We start from the raw sequence: 19,008 nt of genomic DNA, 5'->3' as shown, positions 1-19,008 counted from the left end.
ATTTTTCAGTTAAGTGCCTGAGTACTAAAGTATGCTAGCAAATACAGAACAAAATGAATATGTTTCTGCTTCCACAGTCAGTCTTCCAGCCTTCCAATTCATACACACACATTGTGGTGTCTCCAGAGCATCCTCAAAAGAAGGCAGACTCACATGGAAGGACTGCAGACCTGGCCTGGAATTTGGCTTTTTTCATACAGCTACATTGTGGGGCTGTGGGAATCACTGGTTAATTTACACCTGCACCTAGAAACTCGAAGTAAAGCTGGTTTAAAAGTAATATCAGGGTAAGACTTGGAGACACAAAACTGTCCTTCACATTTACTGACTCATTTTACCCTCTCCATCTTATGAAATATGATAAATAGATTCTTACAGAAAGTATCTGCCTCACTATTGGTAACAAAATAGGCAAAACAACCACAAATAAATTTCAAAATAAAAAAGTGAGGGTTAAACTACACAAGGTTGCTCATTGTTTTAAAAGCACACCTCACGACTGGGACTATGGTCACTTTACATCTTTTACTGCTGTTAGGAAAAACCTTCTGCTTTAGTTACATCCACTGGACTCAGCAGCATGATCTGAAATTAGTACAAATGTCTGGGAAGGAAAATACTGTGCAAATACTGCAGAATATCAAACCTTGCCAGCTATGTGGCAACACATATTGAAAAAATATTATATGTTCGCAACCAAACAATCAAACTTTGGAAAACACAGGTCCACAGCAGCCAGAGTAACTCTAAAATGTAGAAAAAGACTATCAAGCCCAGGTCCAAGCATAACCCTCCTGCCATCACAGCACTTCCAGGTGAGCATGTTGGCAGACACAGGCTTAGACAAAGCTCTGGAACTGTACTGGGGATGAAGTTCTTGCACTGTGCCTTAGTATAAACCCAGTCTTTCCTCCAACCTGTCTGGATGTAGTAGGCACAAGCAGGGCTGGTTTCAAGGCAGCTTACTTCAACATCACTTACCCTCATCTGAGCTTTCCTACGCAGGAAGCTTTGATTTGTTGCACTGGAAAGAACAATATTCGAGATATGGATCAATACTTGGTCTTTGACAGACATTTATCTAATCTGCCAAAGAATTCCAAAAATGTATGGTCTCTGCACACAGATTCTCTCAGCCCTTTACTGTCTTTGCTAAAAGCCTAATCTGAATCTTGCTGAAATTCCAAGGCCAGCACTTGTTGCTCCATCCAATAAGGGCTTGAAGAACAAATAGCTCCTTACTACCCCGCTGCACTTTTCACTTACATTAAATCCATTATCATGTTTTGTGAGAGCTCTGAATCTGAGCAGCAAGCGGGTTTTTCCAATCTCTAGCAATGTGGGTGAACTCAGGAGTGGTCAGCCTGCTCCATGTACTGGGCATGTGTCAGCAGCACAGACAAATCAATTCTTAGTCTCAGTCTAACCAACGCACTGAAGACAAAATTGTGTTTAGGGAAAAAATAGTTTGTTGCTCAGGATATTAAAATCCAAAGGCTACAACACAGATAATTTGCAAGAGGTGACAAGAACTGAGTTACACACACAGGGAATGCACTGGTATTTCCTAACTCGAAGCGGGGGCAGCAGGGGTGAGGGGGATGATTGTATTAACTGTGAGATCATCTGTTCTAGGGGGAATTTTGGTACAAACTTCCAGGGCTGCTTCTGCTAAAAGAAAACAGTAAACCATTAACAATAACATTTGCTTCCTCCCTCCTCCAGCAGGTCTGCACCCTGACCTTTTCACACTGCAGCCTGCCCATCAGGAGAGGAGGGCGGTGACCTGCGGCGGATGGACTGAGCTCTGTGTTCTCAGACCCTCCAAGTATAGCAGATGCTATTCTTGCTACTTTTTCTCTCTAGCCATTATTTAACATACCCAAAATATCTCCTGAGGAAAACATCCAACAGAAATGGCAGTTTTTAACAGTTCAAAGCACAGCTGATCCTAAGAGAATCTCATGAAGAATATGTAGAGGTTTTTTGCTTAAAAGCTTTTCTTACAGAGTTTGAAGGGCCAGTTACAATGAAGAATGTGTTATTTCACATCACAGAAACCATATAAAGAATCTTCCACAGTGAAAAGTACAAGGCAACCAACACATATTTTTAGATGTACACATACATATATATGTACATATATACACATACCCGCATACATATTTATATATAAGTATATACATATATGTACATATATATATAACAATCAATATTTCATACCTTATGTATGTAGCAGTTCTATTTAGACCATGAGAGAGAGCACATTAGTCTTAATATATATATATATATCTCCATACACAGCACAGAGAGAACGCAGGAAGGGGAGATGATAAAGAACCATGAACACACACAGAATGCGAAGGAGGAATGGAGCAATGAGGTTGTTTTAATACAAGCCCTAAGATGAAGACTTAGGAGGCAGTACATCTGTCCCATCATTACAGCCAAGGAGCAAGGGACAGATGGGAGAAAAATATTGAGCATGCAGAGAAAAAGGAGGGAAAACAGCAGGCGGCAACACAAAGAAACAGTGATGCATTTGTTAAAAATATTAATTGTAGACATTTGTGAATCTGCTGTATTTTACACTTGCTGCTTTCTATTTGCCTCACTCCATGTTCTTGCCCAATGCTGCCCAAGTACTACTGCAATTAAGAACAGAGATTCATAAATTAACAGGCCTGAACAGGACAGATCTAAACAATGTCTAGATATTCAACATTCTATAGGTCATTCTGGCAGTGGGACAGATGCATCAATTTGCTTTTTGCCTAGGGCAGATTATAGCAGACTTTATAATAGCGCAGTGTCTTGACTTTAGCCTGCTAAGGAGATTTTCTTTCTCCCATAATACTCACTACCAGTATAAACCCAGTGATCACTTATGAGACATGAAGGAAGCAGCCATTTCTCCAAAACCACAGAAGTGGAAAATTCATCATGGAATTACAAAAAATTCTTTGAGCACCAAAAAAGTTCTTAAAAATGAATTTATTTGCAGAATATGGCTGCATTTATACACCTGGAAGAAGCAAAGAACACTATAAAAAGAACTATGCTAAAATTCAACTTCGCTCCTATGCCTAAGGACTAAGATTCCATTTTTTGACAAGAGAACTCCCAGATTTTCACTCACTCCAGTAACACAGGTCTGTGAGCTGGTGCCAGTGCATTGCTGTTCATGTGTCAAGATTCATGATCGACAGCAAGCCTCAAAGTGCTTCAAAGTCTCATGTACTGGATCATTAATAACTTTACTATTCAGATGCAGGTGAATTCTCAACCTGGCTCACTAGCTTTGTTTTTACAGCCACAGATGTGTCACCAGGAGAGCCGTAGCTGACCACAAAACATTCCTGATTCTGTGAACAGCATTAGCTGCCAACTGTTAGCCTAATTCATCATTAGCGAAACTCAGGTCTGAACTGAAGCTCAGTATTAGCAGTCTGAGCACTTCCAGAGAACTAAACAATTTTCACTCATTCCATATGCAGAATCATCATTACTACAGATTTAAAAGACGCTCTTTTTAAAACCCAGTCTCACATGCCACAACACAGCAAAGAAAAGCAATGTTCTAATATTGTTTTAATAGTAATGTTTTAATAGTATTGTTTTAATACTGCCCCATATATGACCTTAAAGACAGCATTATAGTAGAATATTCTACATAGTCTGAACCTTTTCAAAAGACAACGAAAGCCATCAGGTAGGCCTAGATGAAAAGGTCCCATCTCTGAAAGCTGCTATAATCAGCATTTAGCTGTAGTCCTCCACAGCCAGGCAGGAATGCTGCTGTTCTATCAGGCTTTATTTATTACACCACAGTGACCTCAAAAGAAATAGTATGTTAGGAAATACACCATCATTGACAAGGTACACATTTCCTATTACTACTCTTTCAAACTACAGAAAGCAACAGTTAAGAGGTTTTTTCAGAGAGATACATCAGATATCTTTTTAAAGGAAAGAAAAAAAAAAAAAGCCTGACCACTGATCTGTAACACAAGGAACATGCCTTACATGGAGTGCACCTGTTTCTTTGAGTTATAAAGCTGACTGAAAGAACTGACTGGATGAATTCTAATTTCCTGCTTTGATATATTTTGTAGTCATCCAAGACCTAATTCAGTACTGCCTCAGGGCTGTAAGCACTGCATTCACAATTAATAGGACATTTCTAGATACAGAAATGAAGCATAAATAGAATAAACAGATAAACATGTACAAAAGAATCACTCTCATTACACAGTTGCAAAACCAAGGTGCACAGACTAAAGAATCTTTTCTAACTTTGCATAGGAACCCACAAAAAGGTAGGAAATTCCTCCATAACCCCAGAACTCCAGTTCAGTGTCCCAGCCAAATGCTAGCGTTGGCCAAACAGCAAGCTTCCATTTCTACCTGTGACACGTAGCACATGCAGAAGCTGCAGGGACAGCTACATCACAGCTCCACCACAGCCTTGAGTCCCCACTCTTCTTTCACAATTTTTCACCTTCACCAACTGCATTACTTTAGTCACTTCTGAAGCAACGCTACAGGCCAGGTGAGTGCAATGATACATTCTTCTGGTTGGTAGAAAGAACCTTTCAAATGTGTTTTACTACTAAAGCCCCATTTGTAGGCACCAGAGACAAAATTTAAACGTTGGATCCCATGAAACAGCTCCATAAAGATACCATGGTTCATTAGGAAATGAAGCTCGGCAGGACAATATCATTCAGCCAAAACAACAGAAGCTGAGAATTAACATCAACATTTTGCTATTTTCCAAGATATTTATTGTAATTAGTAACAATAAGAGAGGCATGATTGCAAGTTAAGCCCCGTGCAGGCGGCATGAAGAAAGTATTGTGCAACTGAATGAAGGCGAGACAAAGAATGGTTGGAAATGAAGTGCCTCGTGCAATCGAGGGCGTTCAAACTAATCAGTTCATTGTGTGAAGGGAGTCATGGGAACACCATCCACTTAGTGCCTTGCTAAGTGAGCTCCTCTAATCCTCCTCCTTTTTCACTAGCTAGCACTTTCTCCAGTTCCGTGCCATCCAACTGGGATGGCGCAAATAAACGACTGCGATCTAATTCCGGAGGCAGAGCACGCCAGGAAAGAAGATGAGCAACACGGGAAAAGACAGCACTGTCCCAAAGAGGTGCACGAGGGGCAGCTCAGTTGGCCGGGAGTGGGGCAAGTGGGCATCACAAAGCTGCAGGAAAAGCACAGTGCATGCAGTTTTGGTAGATCTTCAGCCCTGAGAAGCCTTCACAAAGAATGTCTGAAAATCACTACAACATCACATACACCAATGCTTTGCCTTTAGACTTCAGAGTAATGAAGAGCGCTGCAGTACAGTAAATATCGCGGATAAACAGAATACAGTGAGGTCAGAGCCCAGTTATCTCTGTCCCCTTATCTGTTCAAAGATAGATGCTTAAAATTGCTGAACAGCCACAAAATAAACAGGATTTTCAAAGATTCCTCTTAGTGACCACAGCAAAGAGGCTGGGTTTGCCAAAGGCAGGAAGAAGAGGTGCTGGGTGCTCCCCTGCTCTCAAAAATTTATCCTCTGGATTTAAGAGCCTAGATGAAAACTGAATACTAACTTTTTTTTTTTAATCCGGTCAACACAATGTTTGGGTGGTGGTTGATACTGCAAAGATCTGATATTTACAATGTCATAGAGGCAGGTTTTGCTTTACAGAACCAAGACCATTTGGCTTTCTCTTACACAACATTTTCTACACATACATGCATATACATTATAGATATACATAGATGCACACGTTTTCACACTATTATTGCTGGTTGAGCTAAAATTAGGCTTGTGGCACAGATCCTAGTCTGATCAGGTGCCACTCATACTTTGCATTTCACAAGTGAGAAAATAGTGGATAATTATCACAGCTGCAGAATTCCTTCAGTGTCAGTTCCCCCTTCTGTACAGTAAAGTGACAAGACAAAGATACTCATCTCTCTGTGAGAAAACTGCTTGAGAAAGCATAAATGAATTCTCAGGCTATGGTTAAATAGAAGTAACTTCATTTTGCAGATAAGCTATGGAAGATGAAAAGTGGAAAAGTCACCGTTTTAAGGGAGGGGACACAAAACTGGAAATTAATAGATCCCTGTAATAGTTCTTTTATTTGCTTTGCACAAGCATGAGGGATTAAGTAACATGAAAGACACAGAAGGATGAATCCCAGTGTAAAAATCGGTCTTTAAACTGTCCTTAGGATTTTGGGATTATCCTGAGACCTCTCTTCTGATACTGCAGATATCTTCCCTTCTGCTATGAGGACATAGATACTGCTACTATATATTTATACACTATTTCCCTGCTTTTAAAATACCAGAGCGTAGGATTTGCAGTGCTTTCTGAATTCCCAGGGCTTGCCCATACCAGAAGCTTGTACAAAGTAACTAACCCACAGAAAATTCACAACCTTCCCACAGTCTTCACCTAGCCTGAACTTATTGCTGCTCCAACTTCAAACAGAACTCACAAGCTGTGAACTCCTGTGAAGGGAGTTTTTAGGTGAAACCTTCTAACCTGCAGATAATCAGGATAGACAATAATAAGGTGCTTCATATTTGCACCTGTATCACTGGTATGGTGAACATCACCAGACAACATATGAATTAATTCCAGTTAATAGTAACACTACTCCCCATTTCAGAGTTGCACATGAACCTGTATGTTGAAGGAGCAAGAGATTTAGATTAGATTTTATTTAAAATTAAAATTAGTTTTATGGTGGAAGAAACTCTTGGTGGCCAAGGAGCAGCCTAAGAGCTGCCTGCAGCTATCTGAAGGGCAGTTACAAAGGCAGCAGAACACAACTTACTCTCAGTCTTGCCAAGAGATATAATGAGGGGCAACAGCCACAAACTGCAGCTCTTAGACTTCAAATTGGGTATTATAAAACCTCCTTTTTACTAGAAAGGTGATGCAGCACCAGAACAGCTGCTCAGATAGGCATCTCTGTCCTTGGAGATTTTTACAACTTGGCTAAAGAGAGCCACTGCTGAGCTGGTGTTGGCAATAACCCTGCTTCAAATGGAAGGACAGATTAGAAGATCTCCAACAAACACTTCCACTTAGTGCTTCCAGGATTCTAAAATGCTGCAGGTATTCTACACTGAGAAAGACCAGAAATCCTTCCCAAAGGCCAAAGACCTACACACTTTTTAATCCCTTGTCTTTGTGACTTTCACGTCAAATCCTTGAGTGTATCAGTGAGAGGGAGCCCATTGTGTCTGACAGTATGACAGCAGTACCAGCCTCTGCTACAAGCCTGCAGCTATTCAGGTCCTCACAGGTTTCTGTATGGACTGCAATTACAACTTTTGTTTAAGTGTCTTGGGATCAAAAGGAAACATTTGTCACACCACACTTCTTTTTTAATCTGAAAATATATAGAGCACAACAGCTCTAAGCAGTCCTTTAACCTTAAATATCAGCCAGCAGTCATTTAAAAAGTGACTGCAACATATTGAAAGAAATTAATGTATCAAGGATGCACAAGCTGAGTTTACAATATTAACATAACCTGCACTCCAAAAAAATCTGCCTCGGTCCAATGTCTTGTCGGTGAGGGAAATTCAGTTCCTAATAAATTCATTTTCCTGTATTTCATTGTAGAGTTAAAATATGGTCTTTATGCTTAAAAGTATGAGAATGCTGTCTGAAATAGCAGATATGGACTTCAAACCCAATTTTCTGCATTCAGCTCTGCTACAAGCTTCCTATATAACATTTTACAAGTCACTTGGACTAAATTTTGTGAAACCACCCCCTAAAGCAAATGCATCAACTTCTGAGTATCCAACTCAACACCAAGGTTTTCAGTGGAGCTATTTGTGAAGTTTGTTGGGATGGGGGGTACTTGTACTCTGAATAATCATGCTGGCTGCCAGTCCTGCAGCTGATCCCACTACTTAGCAAGGTGCTTTGAACCAAAGCAGAACCCATTTGATATTTCACTTCTGTTTACCAACCTATCAGTAAAGCTATTCCTATGACAAGAAATAATGTACAGCCTGTAACATTTCTCCCTCTTAATGGCTGTCTAGAAACTATGGCATTATCTCATTCTGAAAAGCAAGAAAATAAATGGGGCACCTGGAGCTCTAATGAAGTGTGACTTTTATTTTCAGCACACTCAAAATAATGAATTTGTGGAGTTGCATTGGCTACAGCCAGAACTGCTGCATTTATGTGGTCACTGATTAGATGAAGCAGTTTGTTATAGATGGCTAGGCTGTCTTATTGAGATAAATGCCTTTGGTAAGAACAGTCTGATTGCCTCAATTTATTTTTCCTGGTGTTGCTATTACCCAGCTAAGAGTACAGACTGCTTTACCTGAGCATTTCTATACTTTATATTTTATAGATTATTTTTATAATCTATTCTTTTATTTTAACCTGAACTTGGAATTATTCAGGACTGTATACTTGTCAGGTCTTCTGGATTTTGTATTACAGTTTCCCTTTTTTTAACCTATAAAACCTTTTTTTTTTTCTTTAGGAAGGAAAGTGGAGCATAAGGAAGGATATACCTGAATTAAGACTATTGGTTACCTATCATGAAGCAGCACTTTTGTTTAAAATTCATGGAGAAGGTTCTGCAGTTTACCTGTGCTTATTTCTCAAAAGGTTCTGTGAACTGCCCATAAGAAAGATAATTTCTTGCTACACACAGGCAAGGCACTTGATTTCAGGATCATTATGAGAGAGAAAAGGATTTCTTGTATTTGTGAGATATAAAAGAATACGAATAGTTACAGCAGACCTTACCTAGGACACCAGATCTAGTCCATCACAATTTGGTCTCAGAAGTAATCCCAGAAATATAGACAGAGGTTTCTAGGGAGAAGCATCTTGGATCCTTTATTAGGTAAGAACAACCTATGAAATTACCAATGCTTTTCTCTGTGCAAAAAAATCTCCAAATTGCTTGTTTTGTTGTGCCTCTGCCCTTTCATTCCCCCAGAAGCTTCTCAGGTACTGGAACCACAAACAAATCCAAATTAGCATTACTAAAGCTGAGTCACATATTGCTGAATGATAACGTGGTAAGGTGGAGGTTATGTTTTTGACAAGTTGATGGGACCACAGTGGCATTCAGTTCATATTTCATTAAGGTGATGTTGCTGCAGCTCATTCCCAAGGGATTGTTGCCACAGATCACGTTTGTTGCACAAATGAAAGCTTAGCTCCAAGTGGCATTACCAAGAATTTTTTGCTGCATTACATTATATCCCCCAAGGTGCAGGAGAACATTACTTGCAAGTTTCATGACTAGCGTGCATCAGAAAAATGAAGCCATTAAATTCTCATAAGCTTTTCAATTTTTCATGTTATAATATTCTAGAAATGCTTTTTTGTACCATGGGCATGCGTCAGTTACCACAACAGCAAAGCCTGACTCTTCCTATTTAAGTCTAGTTTCACATTTCTAGTGTGTCAGGCTCTCTCCTTTTCTGTATTTTGAAATATCCTCATTGTAGGTCCTTATGGTTCAGGCTGATTATATTAAAAAGACACAAGTGGCCTGACTGAGTGGACTTTCACAGAGAAAACGACAGGCTTGCTCTTTTCTGTTAGTTGCATCTTATTCTGTACCTTGGGCTTTCTGATTTTCCTTAATATTTTTCACTACAGTTCCAATTTCACCTTTTATTTCTTTTCTCTGTAACTTAATACTGGCATCTAAGATGTCTTTTAGACCTATCTATTATCCTTCACCATTGTCCTTTCTATGAACTAATTAAAAACAATCAAACACGCTAGTTTTAGATCTTGTCCACATCAATTTACATTTGTTTGTGGACTTCTGTCATTACCTAATGATTGTAGTTTACATCCTTTCAGACCATTGTTTTCTTCTTTTGGTTGGTAAACCCCATCTAGACACTCTTTCCACCAAGCAGAATGAAGAATTTAATTTTTCGTTATTTCTGTTGGCTTCAGTGACCTCTCAGGCAATGTCTAAGATCCTGTGAAATGTGTTTCAAAGCTTTAGAACATAAGCACAGATGCACTCTGACAGAATGCTATGAAAACCTTTTAATTTACTTGGATAGCAAAAGAAAAAGAAATTCTCCAAATGTCGCAACTTGTGGCACAGAGGTGGACAAACAGAAATGTAGGACTAGATTAGCAGATGGCTTTGTCTCTGCTTTCCCATGAACCTGTCTGAGTAACTAAAATGTGTAAGCAGAGATTGATCAGTACACATTTTCCACTCTGTAATCTCCACCCCTCAATTAGTTATCTTTTCCTAATTAAACATAGCTACAAGATGCAGAATCCTCCCTAACACATCACTCAATAAGCATTTTAATCCTTATGATTAAAAGGATCTTAATATCACAAAAGTGAAAGCACAGACTTAAGAGATCCCCCAGAAGCTACAAATAATCAAGGTAGTTGATGTATGAACACACTTCTGCCTCATCTGCCTCACTAACAAGTACTGTTTAAAAAAAATCACCAGCTTCCTAGTGCTGCTTACACCTTTATATGTGGTTTACAGCAGAAGCCTCACACTGTCCCTACACAAATAAATTTCAGTTGCATGTGTTTTCTGTACCAAAGAACAGACTTACGAAGGAGTAGGTGTAGCTCAGCTTCACAGATTACAATCTGGTTAAGTCTCTCTAGTCATCTTTTTAAAAAAACAAACATACTTCACATCACGTTTTTATTAGCAAGGAATTTTAGGTGCTGTCCCATCAATCTTTCATCACATTTGTTTATTTTTCTCTGAAGGTTTCTACAGAGCAAGCTAGTACTGATCGATGTAATGTAATGTGAACCCCAACACAATGTGTTAAGTAATTCCCATCATGCATATTCCATGACAAAACAGATATGAAAACAATAATAAACATCCAGCATAGTAGCTGGTTAAAGAAAGCCTCCGGAATTTCAGGCTCATATACTTAAGCCTATAACTTAGACTACCTCTCTTTTTGTTTATATGAGCTTACCATGCAAATGATTTTATTTGCTATTTGTAACTGAAAGATAAATCTACTTCAGAGCTCTGTAACTCCATTTCAAAATCAACAGTTCATATTAAAAAGAAAAAAACCCTCGATATTTCGAAGTAGACCAAATGAATGATGTTTGCAAGCCTACAGAATATTTTGGGCAAGTTTATGAAAATGCAACATCCTTCCCTTTCCTTCTGTCTGCCCTGAGCGCATTTGTTATGCCATGTTTTACTTCCTTATTTTATAGCTTCTGCATTCCCATACTTCTGTCACACTCCAAACTCTTCCTTAAAACTTTACTCCTCTTAGCATGTTCAAGGAATTCCAGCCTGCAGATTCTGCTCTGCACTTACTGTGCCCAAGGAATGTGTATTGAAAGATGAGCTGGAAGAATGTCTTTACTAAAAAGAAACAACGCGCCAAGAGTATTGGATCCTGTGTTCCTCTAAAACACAACCTGCAGTGCTGAATCCCATTTGGATAAGGGATTAACAGTGCTGCTCACAGTAATATATTACAACAGCAAAGTGCTGCTAATGCTGAACCAATGATTCCTGCCTGTCTCGATATAAAGCGTTCCTACACAAATGTTCTTGACTACTTTTAAAGTTTCACCTCTCTACTAGTGGACACACTGTCTTGGTTTTTTTGTCATCAGTAATACAAGACTAACAAAACAATGAATTTTCTTGTGTCAGTAGGACCTCAGGTAACACGGAGGTGGGATCCAAGTTCACGTGTAATTCTGATGAGGCTGTAAGTGCCAGGCCGTGCTCAAGAGCAGGAAGTGGTTTGGTTCCATGCCTAAGCCATTCTTGCATTTTGGGGTCTAAATGTCAGGCCCAGTGCAGGTAGTTGCATTGAGCTCCCTCTGCAAGGACAGCAACAAGGACAGGTCCCATCCACACGAACAGGGTGGAGTCCTCCCACATGCTGTCCAACTGGACCATGCTGACAAGGACTTCCAAATAAGAAAATATATCAGCAATTTGAATTTATGAGTCACAATGTGAGTTCTTCATGAGAATGGAATTTTTTCTAATACTGGCAAATACAGCACTTCTGACAGAAATACACCAAAGCAAAGAATTTGAAACAGAACAAGACAGAAACAAGACAAGTTAATGGGACACAGAAACAAGAAAAGTTAATGCTATTTATGATACCTTATATTTTACGGGTGAGGACAATGACAAACCTGACTAAGAATCCTAAGAATCATTATTCAGGATGTAACAAACAGTGATGCAACACACATTAATCCCAGCAGACAAGTTTCGGGAAAGGAAACAAGCCTAAGTGGGTCCTACAGAGTTGACACTCTGCTCTTGCCACAGAGCTCTCTCCAGTTGTGACCAGACCTTATCAAGTGTCACACAGCTTTAGAACCATCTTTGGACACACAGGAATTAAGCACGAGGGACAGGAAGAAGCACCTGTTATTCAGGAATAAAGCAATTTTGATTCAGCAAAGTAAGCTGTAAAGACGTGCAACTTTCTACATCCTACCAGACTTAGTCCCTCAGGAGGCCCCAGAGAGCAAGATAAATGAGAACAAACAAATACCTGCTTCAAAGAGGTAATAATAACTCAGGTATAAGAAGAGTTAAGGATACACAAAGCACAACGGATGAATACAGATTGGGCAGGCAGAGTAACAGCATGGAGCAATGAGGAGTAGTTTTCCCATATAAACAGACTAATCACAGTCAAGTTTTTGTAGGCATGAAAAAAACCAGCATTTTAGAAAGGGTTTCAGAAGAGGAAACTGAATAAGCAATACAGACACTCATGTCCAGGACATGCAGCTTATGCATGAGATGACACAGGTGGAGTCCAATGTAGGTTGATTCCCTGTCAAATATGAGGCTACAAAAGTCTTTAGTGGCAATACTCTGAAGAGATACAAACCAGGTCACATGACAGCTGCCAAAAGCCAAAGAAATGATGTTGGAGTAACCAAGATGCAAAATCACTGACATCTTGGATGAAAGCTCAGCAGCACGAACAGGAAAAGCTGTCATGCAGACAGAATTAGCAGGATTTGGATAGGCTGGATGGGAAGAGAGAGGAAGAACTGTGAGCTGAAGGGAACCACCCAGATTACCCATTCAATGAGAAAGCAGCACAGCAGCTGGAAGGGGACACTGCAGGAGCCCTTGGGCAGATTAAGAGTTCCAGGTCAGCAGTGTTTCGTCTAAGGCAAAACAGAGATGAGGGGATGTCAGAGGTGCACTGAGATTGTGCACCATCAGTTCAAAAGCTGATGGATGCTGAGAACAGCAGCAGATTTCCAACACTTCTTACTCTACTCAAATAATTCCATTAGCTTTGCCTAGACAAGTACTTAACCATTCCAGAAAGGCTAGGCTTTACATTGTGAAGCAGTGACTGAAGCTGTTAGTGGTTTTGCTCTCTTAGAGCTACCTCTGCTTCTCACAGATTACTCAGCAGATTTTCAAAGCTCATTAACGTTTCCCACTAGTTAACTCTCAGCTTAGACTAGTGGTTGTAGTGCAGTGTGTTTCCAGTAACAGGGTTTCTACCACTGCCTTTTCACACTTCTCTCTACATGATGTGCCGATTACTCTTACAACAAAAGTGCTCATTTTCAAGATGCTTGCATCTTCCAATAGCTAGCAACAAGAGCTGCAACTTCTGCTCCATCTGTACATACTGGTTTGAGGAATGAGTTGGATCCAGCAAGAGGAATCTGAAAGACTGAATGGCATGCAGAATTCTCACTTTTCTGCATTTGTTTCTTCATCCCCACTACTTAAAAAACAATCAACCGTGTGTCAAGTTAACATCAATTATTTCCCTAAATTCATGTTTTCCTGCAACTGATCACACACCCCAAGTTAAAAGCCTTGTCAGTCCTTGCTGTTTATCAAGCTTGCCCATAAAAGTACACAATCACAGACACAACCACAGACACAGACACTAATTAACAACATTCCATTGTGCCACAAATGAGAAATGCCAAGAGATCTACCTTACCCTGCCCTGCTCCTTCCACAGCTCCCACTTCACGAGCACACATGCACACAGACAGCAGGCAGACAACAATATACAGAGATAATGAATGGGTCTCTAGTGTTTCAGATTTACCTACAACCGTGTCCTTCCATCAGAACTTTAAGAGTGTTTTGCTTCTGGCACTAGCATTAGCAATCCCACAATACAGACTGTTAAGAAAAATGTTGCTCAACATTAGAGATAGTTAGAAACAGAGTTAGAAAAATCTGCTGGGTGCTTCCCAGGACCACTCAGCAAATTACTCATGAACTGGTAGACATTTTACGAACCGTGCATCACACAGCTGCTGCCAATGCGTTATGCAAGTCTCCGACCAAAAATTAAAAAACCCAAAGAACAAAAAACCCCCCCATAAAACCAAAAACCCCAAACTGAAAATGAATATGCTGATGAAAATGCACATCTCGTGGACACAAACTGAAACTGAAATAAAGGGCATGCACACCGAAAGGGGACATATCCAGGGGTGGTTGGGGGGAAAGAGTTAAATGCAGATAAACCCCTTACTGGTGAAAATAACAGTTGAATTTAATTTTATATCCAGACTGTTCAGTTCAGAGTCCTTTCATTCCTACTGTGGGAAAATGGGAACTGGAAAAAAAGTCCCACCAAGGAGGCTCTTTGCTTTCCCTCTTTTTTTTTTTCCTTTTTTACTTTAAAAGTCTGTGATGACCTAAAGAAAGTTAACAAAACAAAACTGTGTCCAGTATTTTAAAATCAACTTTCCCTTGGGTCTCAAAACTGCATCTGTTCCATGTGCACTGAATTCAGCTCAAATATATTGTTCAGGATGACTAAAATATCAGTCTACAGTGAGGGACATGAACATATAAAAGTAAATAGAAAGAAAAAGGCAGTTAAGAGGTCAATACATATAGCTTAAGCTACTGCTTGGTAGAGTTAACTCCTCTTTCAATATTTCTAAACCATTATTTATACAGTTTATACTAGAGCTAATTGTCCCAAATACAGTTTATCATTTAGCCTACTAACTAGGGCTTTAAAGGGGCATTTTTACATTCAGCCTGTAATATTACCTTGTAGGCAGCTTGTCTCATAAACTGCTTTGCAGGCTGTTTCCAAATAGCAGGCACTGTAATAACCCATCTTACTTCAGTGTTTTCGAAATCTGAGCCTCCTTGGTCACTGAGCTCCTAAATAAAAGGAAAATAGAGGTGAATGCAAAATCATAGGTGTCTACTTTACAAGAAAATATTATTTTCTGCTGGCTCCAGTAACAGTAACTCTTTCTTTTCAATTTTCTTCCTGTTACATCTATGCTACAAGTCAGGATTACTTCCAACCTGTCAAGAATGCTTTACTGTGCCAAAAGGTGGGATTAGGGTTGAAGCTTTCTCAAGGAGACCTACAGAAAAGTTTACTGCAAACACGAAGTAGAAAATTTGGTTTTTGCAAAAGCAGCAATTTACAGAGTGTTACAAAACATTTATATACATTCCTAGTCGCAGTGTGGTATTTGCTGTTGGCTTCAAGAATTCACACATCTTGATTAACAGACAGAAAAATATTTGAAGTATCACTGATGAACATTATGTTTTACAAACTGGATTTTTCAATTACTTCTTTATACACCACTTACCTTTAAATCAAAGTTTTACAATGCAGTTAACAAGGGGAAGTTACAGTTAACCCCCTTTAAAAAAATGACTGATGGCTCCTTCAAAATTTTGCTTTAAGCAAACATTCAAGACTAGTTTAGTACTTTTATTGTCCTTTTTTTTCCCTTAAAAAGAGGAAAGTCTGTACTGCACTTGCAAATTAGGTGATATACTGACACGTTTTGGGAAAGGTTCCAAGTAAAATGTCATTACCATATGTCCTATCTAAATCTCCATCCAAACACAGAAAGGTTCAGAAAGGTGAACAACAGGCCTTTAGAACGTAAAAAAGTGTTTCTGCATGTGCTGAGCCAAGGTGTTGTGTTTGTTTAGCTATGCTGCAGTTCAAAAATCCATGCTGGAAAAGTAGTACCTTTATACTGCACAAGGCAACAGAAAGGGGCAGATTATAGTCCAAAGTAACAGCTCACTTACATTGCCTAATTAGTTCCAGCATTTATTCATAAATGCCAGGGATTTAGTTATTAACATCAGGAAAGGACATAGCCCTGAAGAGGCAGCACAGTAAATACGGGACTGTACCCAACCACATTCACATTTGCTAAGAATTTCCCCCCTATATGCACAGCTTCACAGTCATTGTGACTCCACAACCAACCACAAAACAGTTTAAAAAGTCTTTGAAAAGATGAGGCATTTGAATTGAAGTGGTAGGACTGTTTCTCTGCAGCCATAAGGAAGAGACTGAGATCTCAGAGAAAATAAATTAAACCCATTCAAAAAAGTAGGTTAGCTTTTAGCAACAAGGCTATTTTAAACAATGCTTGTTTGGAGGAATATTCTGATTTGACCCAGGAACTGCTATGCTTACGTTGACATTATAGTGGCACGTTTGAAGCCAGTGTTTACTTAATTCACAACTGACTGTTTACATGAGGTTTTAAATCCCAAAACCAGTTTACTGGGGCCATGTATTTCACTGGAGAACACAATAAACTATCTTGTGATCATAGACATTTCAAATGGGAAATGGAAAACAATACTTCAGACTACTGTGAGCTCTTCCAAGTCCACAGCTTGCCCAGGGTTTCTACACCTGCCTTGCTTTGTTTACATCAAATACTACTGAGGTCAAAACTCGGCAAGGTTAAAAGTGTTAAGCTCATATTTATACCAGTTATAAATACAGAAGATCTTGATGAGGAAGTATTACCCCACCTTTAAGGCCTGTTCCTTAAAGAATTGCAGAGCGTAAGCAAATATCTCAAGTGCTTTGACTTTTTTGCCATTTGCAGCTGTCAGGTCTGTCTCCATGGTAAGATTCTACATGAAAGAAAATAACAGGAAGTTACTAAAAGAAGGTAAACATGAAATTTATTCCCACTGCTTGAGGAAAGGGAATCCTTATTATCCACCTGGTGAGGAAAAAGTGACAAAACTGTTCTGAAGAGGATTTAACTCATCACTTGAATTTCCTGGAGCATGAAATTTTGCTGCTTATTTTAGACTTTGTTTTTAAACACTTACCATGTCTACAGATAACTCTAGGCAGAGAGAAGAATATGGATTAAATATTAAATAGTTGCAATAAGTGTATCTGTAATTAATTGCAACAAAGCTGCACATGCAAGAAATTTAAGCCCAGTTGAGAATTAAAGGCTAGATTTTTGGCTTCCCACCAACACATGAAACCAGAAAACACCTCAACAGAGAAAGTACTGGCTGATTCCCAAAACTCTAGAATGGATTAAAGACAAAAATATAATCAATAGGAATAACGTCAAATTAACAGCATGATTTGCACTTGCAGTTCTGGCAGCAAATTCTGGGTGAATCTGCTCCTCTGCACTAGAGCTCAGTATGGCTCTTATATTCCATTTCTGCTGACTAGATTTACAGAACAAACCAACTCATGCAGACTCCCCAGACAGCTATGAATTTCACCCAGGAAAATTAGGACATGAAGATCTAAGCAAAGTAGATACTGAACTTCTAAGATTTATAAAGAAGGCTGGCAAAATACAGCTGCCAAATGCAGTGAGAAGCAAAATGAATCACGTTAACTGAAGAGTTTCATTTGCTTAATTTACCCTCTAAACTTAGAAATAGAGCTGCTTCACATCTAGTTGACAATCTTCAGGCAAGGACCTAGTACTGTTCAGAGGAAAATAATCTGAGTAGCAAATGCTACTTGGTTCTTACTTACACCAGTGGTATGTAGTTTCATCTTAAACTTTTCAAAATACAACCAGTGCTTCGATTCAGTGGGATCCAAGTCATGGTAGAAATCTCTTGCTGCATAGCCAAAGCTATGAAACTTTCTCTCTGGAGTTAGGAGGATAGTGGTCGGTGTCTTCTGGTTGGATACACCTGGATCTCCTCCTTCCCATCGTCTAACCAAGAAGTGAAACAGCTTCAGTAAGTAATGCTCAAGTTTAGAGCCACAGAAAAAAACCAAGTGTAGCACGAGAAAAACAATGTGGTGGTAAATTTCAGAGACTGCTTTTCCCTCCAAAGATACTAATTTCAAACCCTGTAATACCAAAATCAAATGGATTTATTCCCACCTAAGAAAAAAGGACTGCAATCTTCGTTTCAGGTAATTCAATACATTTTGTGGTTAGCTGTATAATTCTTAAGGACATAATTGTACTCAGAAAAGAATACAGATTCCCTGAAGTAAGACATACACAATTAAAAAGGATACAGTTTTGTACTTAAATTTTCTAATTAAGCATACAAATGTAAGAAACATTGTACAGAAAAGGAAAAAAAAAGTAATTATCCTGGAACACAATTAATAAAAACCCAAATCTGGGCTATCCACTTTCTTATCAGGCTCCAAGAATGCTTACTTGTATGGGATATTTTTCCTATACAGAATTAGGGACCTGCTCAAGCCATCTGCACACCACTATGGAGAAGTTGATCAAATCCCTGTTTCTGTCACAGAATACTCTCTGAAACAAGACAAGCCAGTTCAAATAACATCTGACCACGTGCCTCATTTCCTGGACACCTGAATCTCTGAAGACATGCCTGCAGATGTTGACCTCTCTGCATTGCACTCTCTGCTCACCTGAAGTTGATGCATTTTGTGTTTTAAACGCCAAAAATGCTGTAAAAGTTTTAATCTGTCAAAAATGAAGCAGACTCCCCAACTCCCAAAGGCACCAAAATATTTCTGTCACTGTTGGTGAATATAACTATCCTCTCTTATCAAGATTGCAAAGGTATCTTTGAGGATACCTAAGAGGCACAAAAGTAGTAAGGCAGAAGTAACCCAAAGCTTGTTTCACAGAATGGACAAGAAAATAAAAAAGAACATCAAATATGAGAGCATGCAGCAGCAGGAATTGCAGGGGGGCTTGGCAGGACAACAAG

The 19,008-nt window shown here is 39.2% G+C and overlaps 1 protein-coding gene and 1 long non-coding RNA gene across 3 annotated transcripts in view; one reads left to right on the top strand and one right to left on the bottom strand.

Moving 5' to 3' along the window:
- Window positions 1–19,008, bottom strand: part of HSPA12A (heat shock protein family A (Hsp70) member 12A) — a 55,370-nt gene that overhangs the window by 13,980 nt on the left and 22,382 nt on the right. For both annotated transcript variants that reach the window (XM_064663698.1, XM_064663697.1), the window contains 3 exons: window positions 17,831–18,017; window positions 16,843–16,947; window positions 15,082–15,198 (listed from right to left, as the gene is read on the bottom strand). In XM_064663698.1, coding sequence (XP_064519768.1) covers window positions 15,082–15,198; window positions 16,843–16,947; window positions 17,831–18,017 — 409 coding nt within the window. The remainder of the gene's footprint in view (window positions 1–15,081; window positions 15,199–16,842; window positions 16,948–17,830; window positions 18,018–19,008) is intronic.
- On the top strand, window positions 4,325–8,630 carry LOC135418388 (uncharacterized). The gene is made up of 3 exons (XR_010432419.1): window positions 4,325–4,552; window positions 5,025–5,387; window positions 8,533–8,630. It is a non-coding gene; the product is annotated as an uncharacterized LOC135418388 (long non-coding RNA).

Source organism: Pseudopipra pipra, chromosome 8 (genome assembly GCF_036250125.1).
Source record: "Pseudopipra pipra isolate bDixPip1 chromosome 8, bDixPip1.hap1, whole genome shotgun sequence".
Lineage (NCBI taxonomy): Eukaryota > Metazoa > Chordata > Aves > Passeriformes > Pipridae > Pseudopipra > Pseudopipra pipra.
Note: the sequence above shows the minus strand (reverse complement) of the source record. Positions and strands in the feature narration are given on the sequence as shown.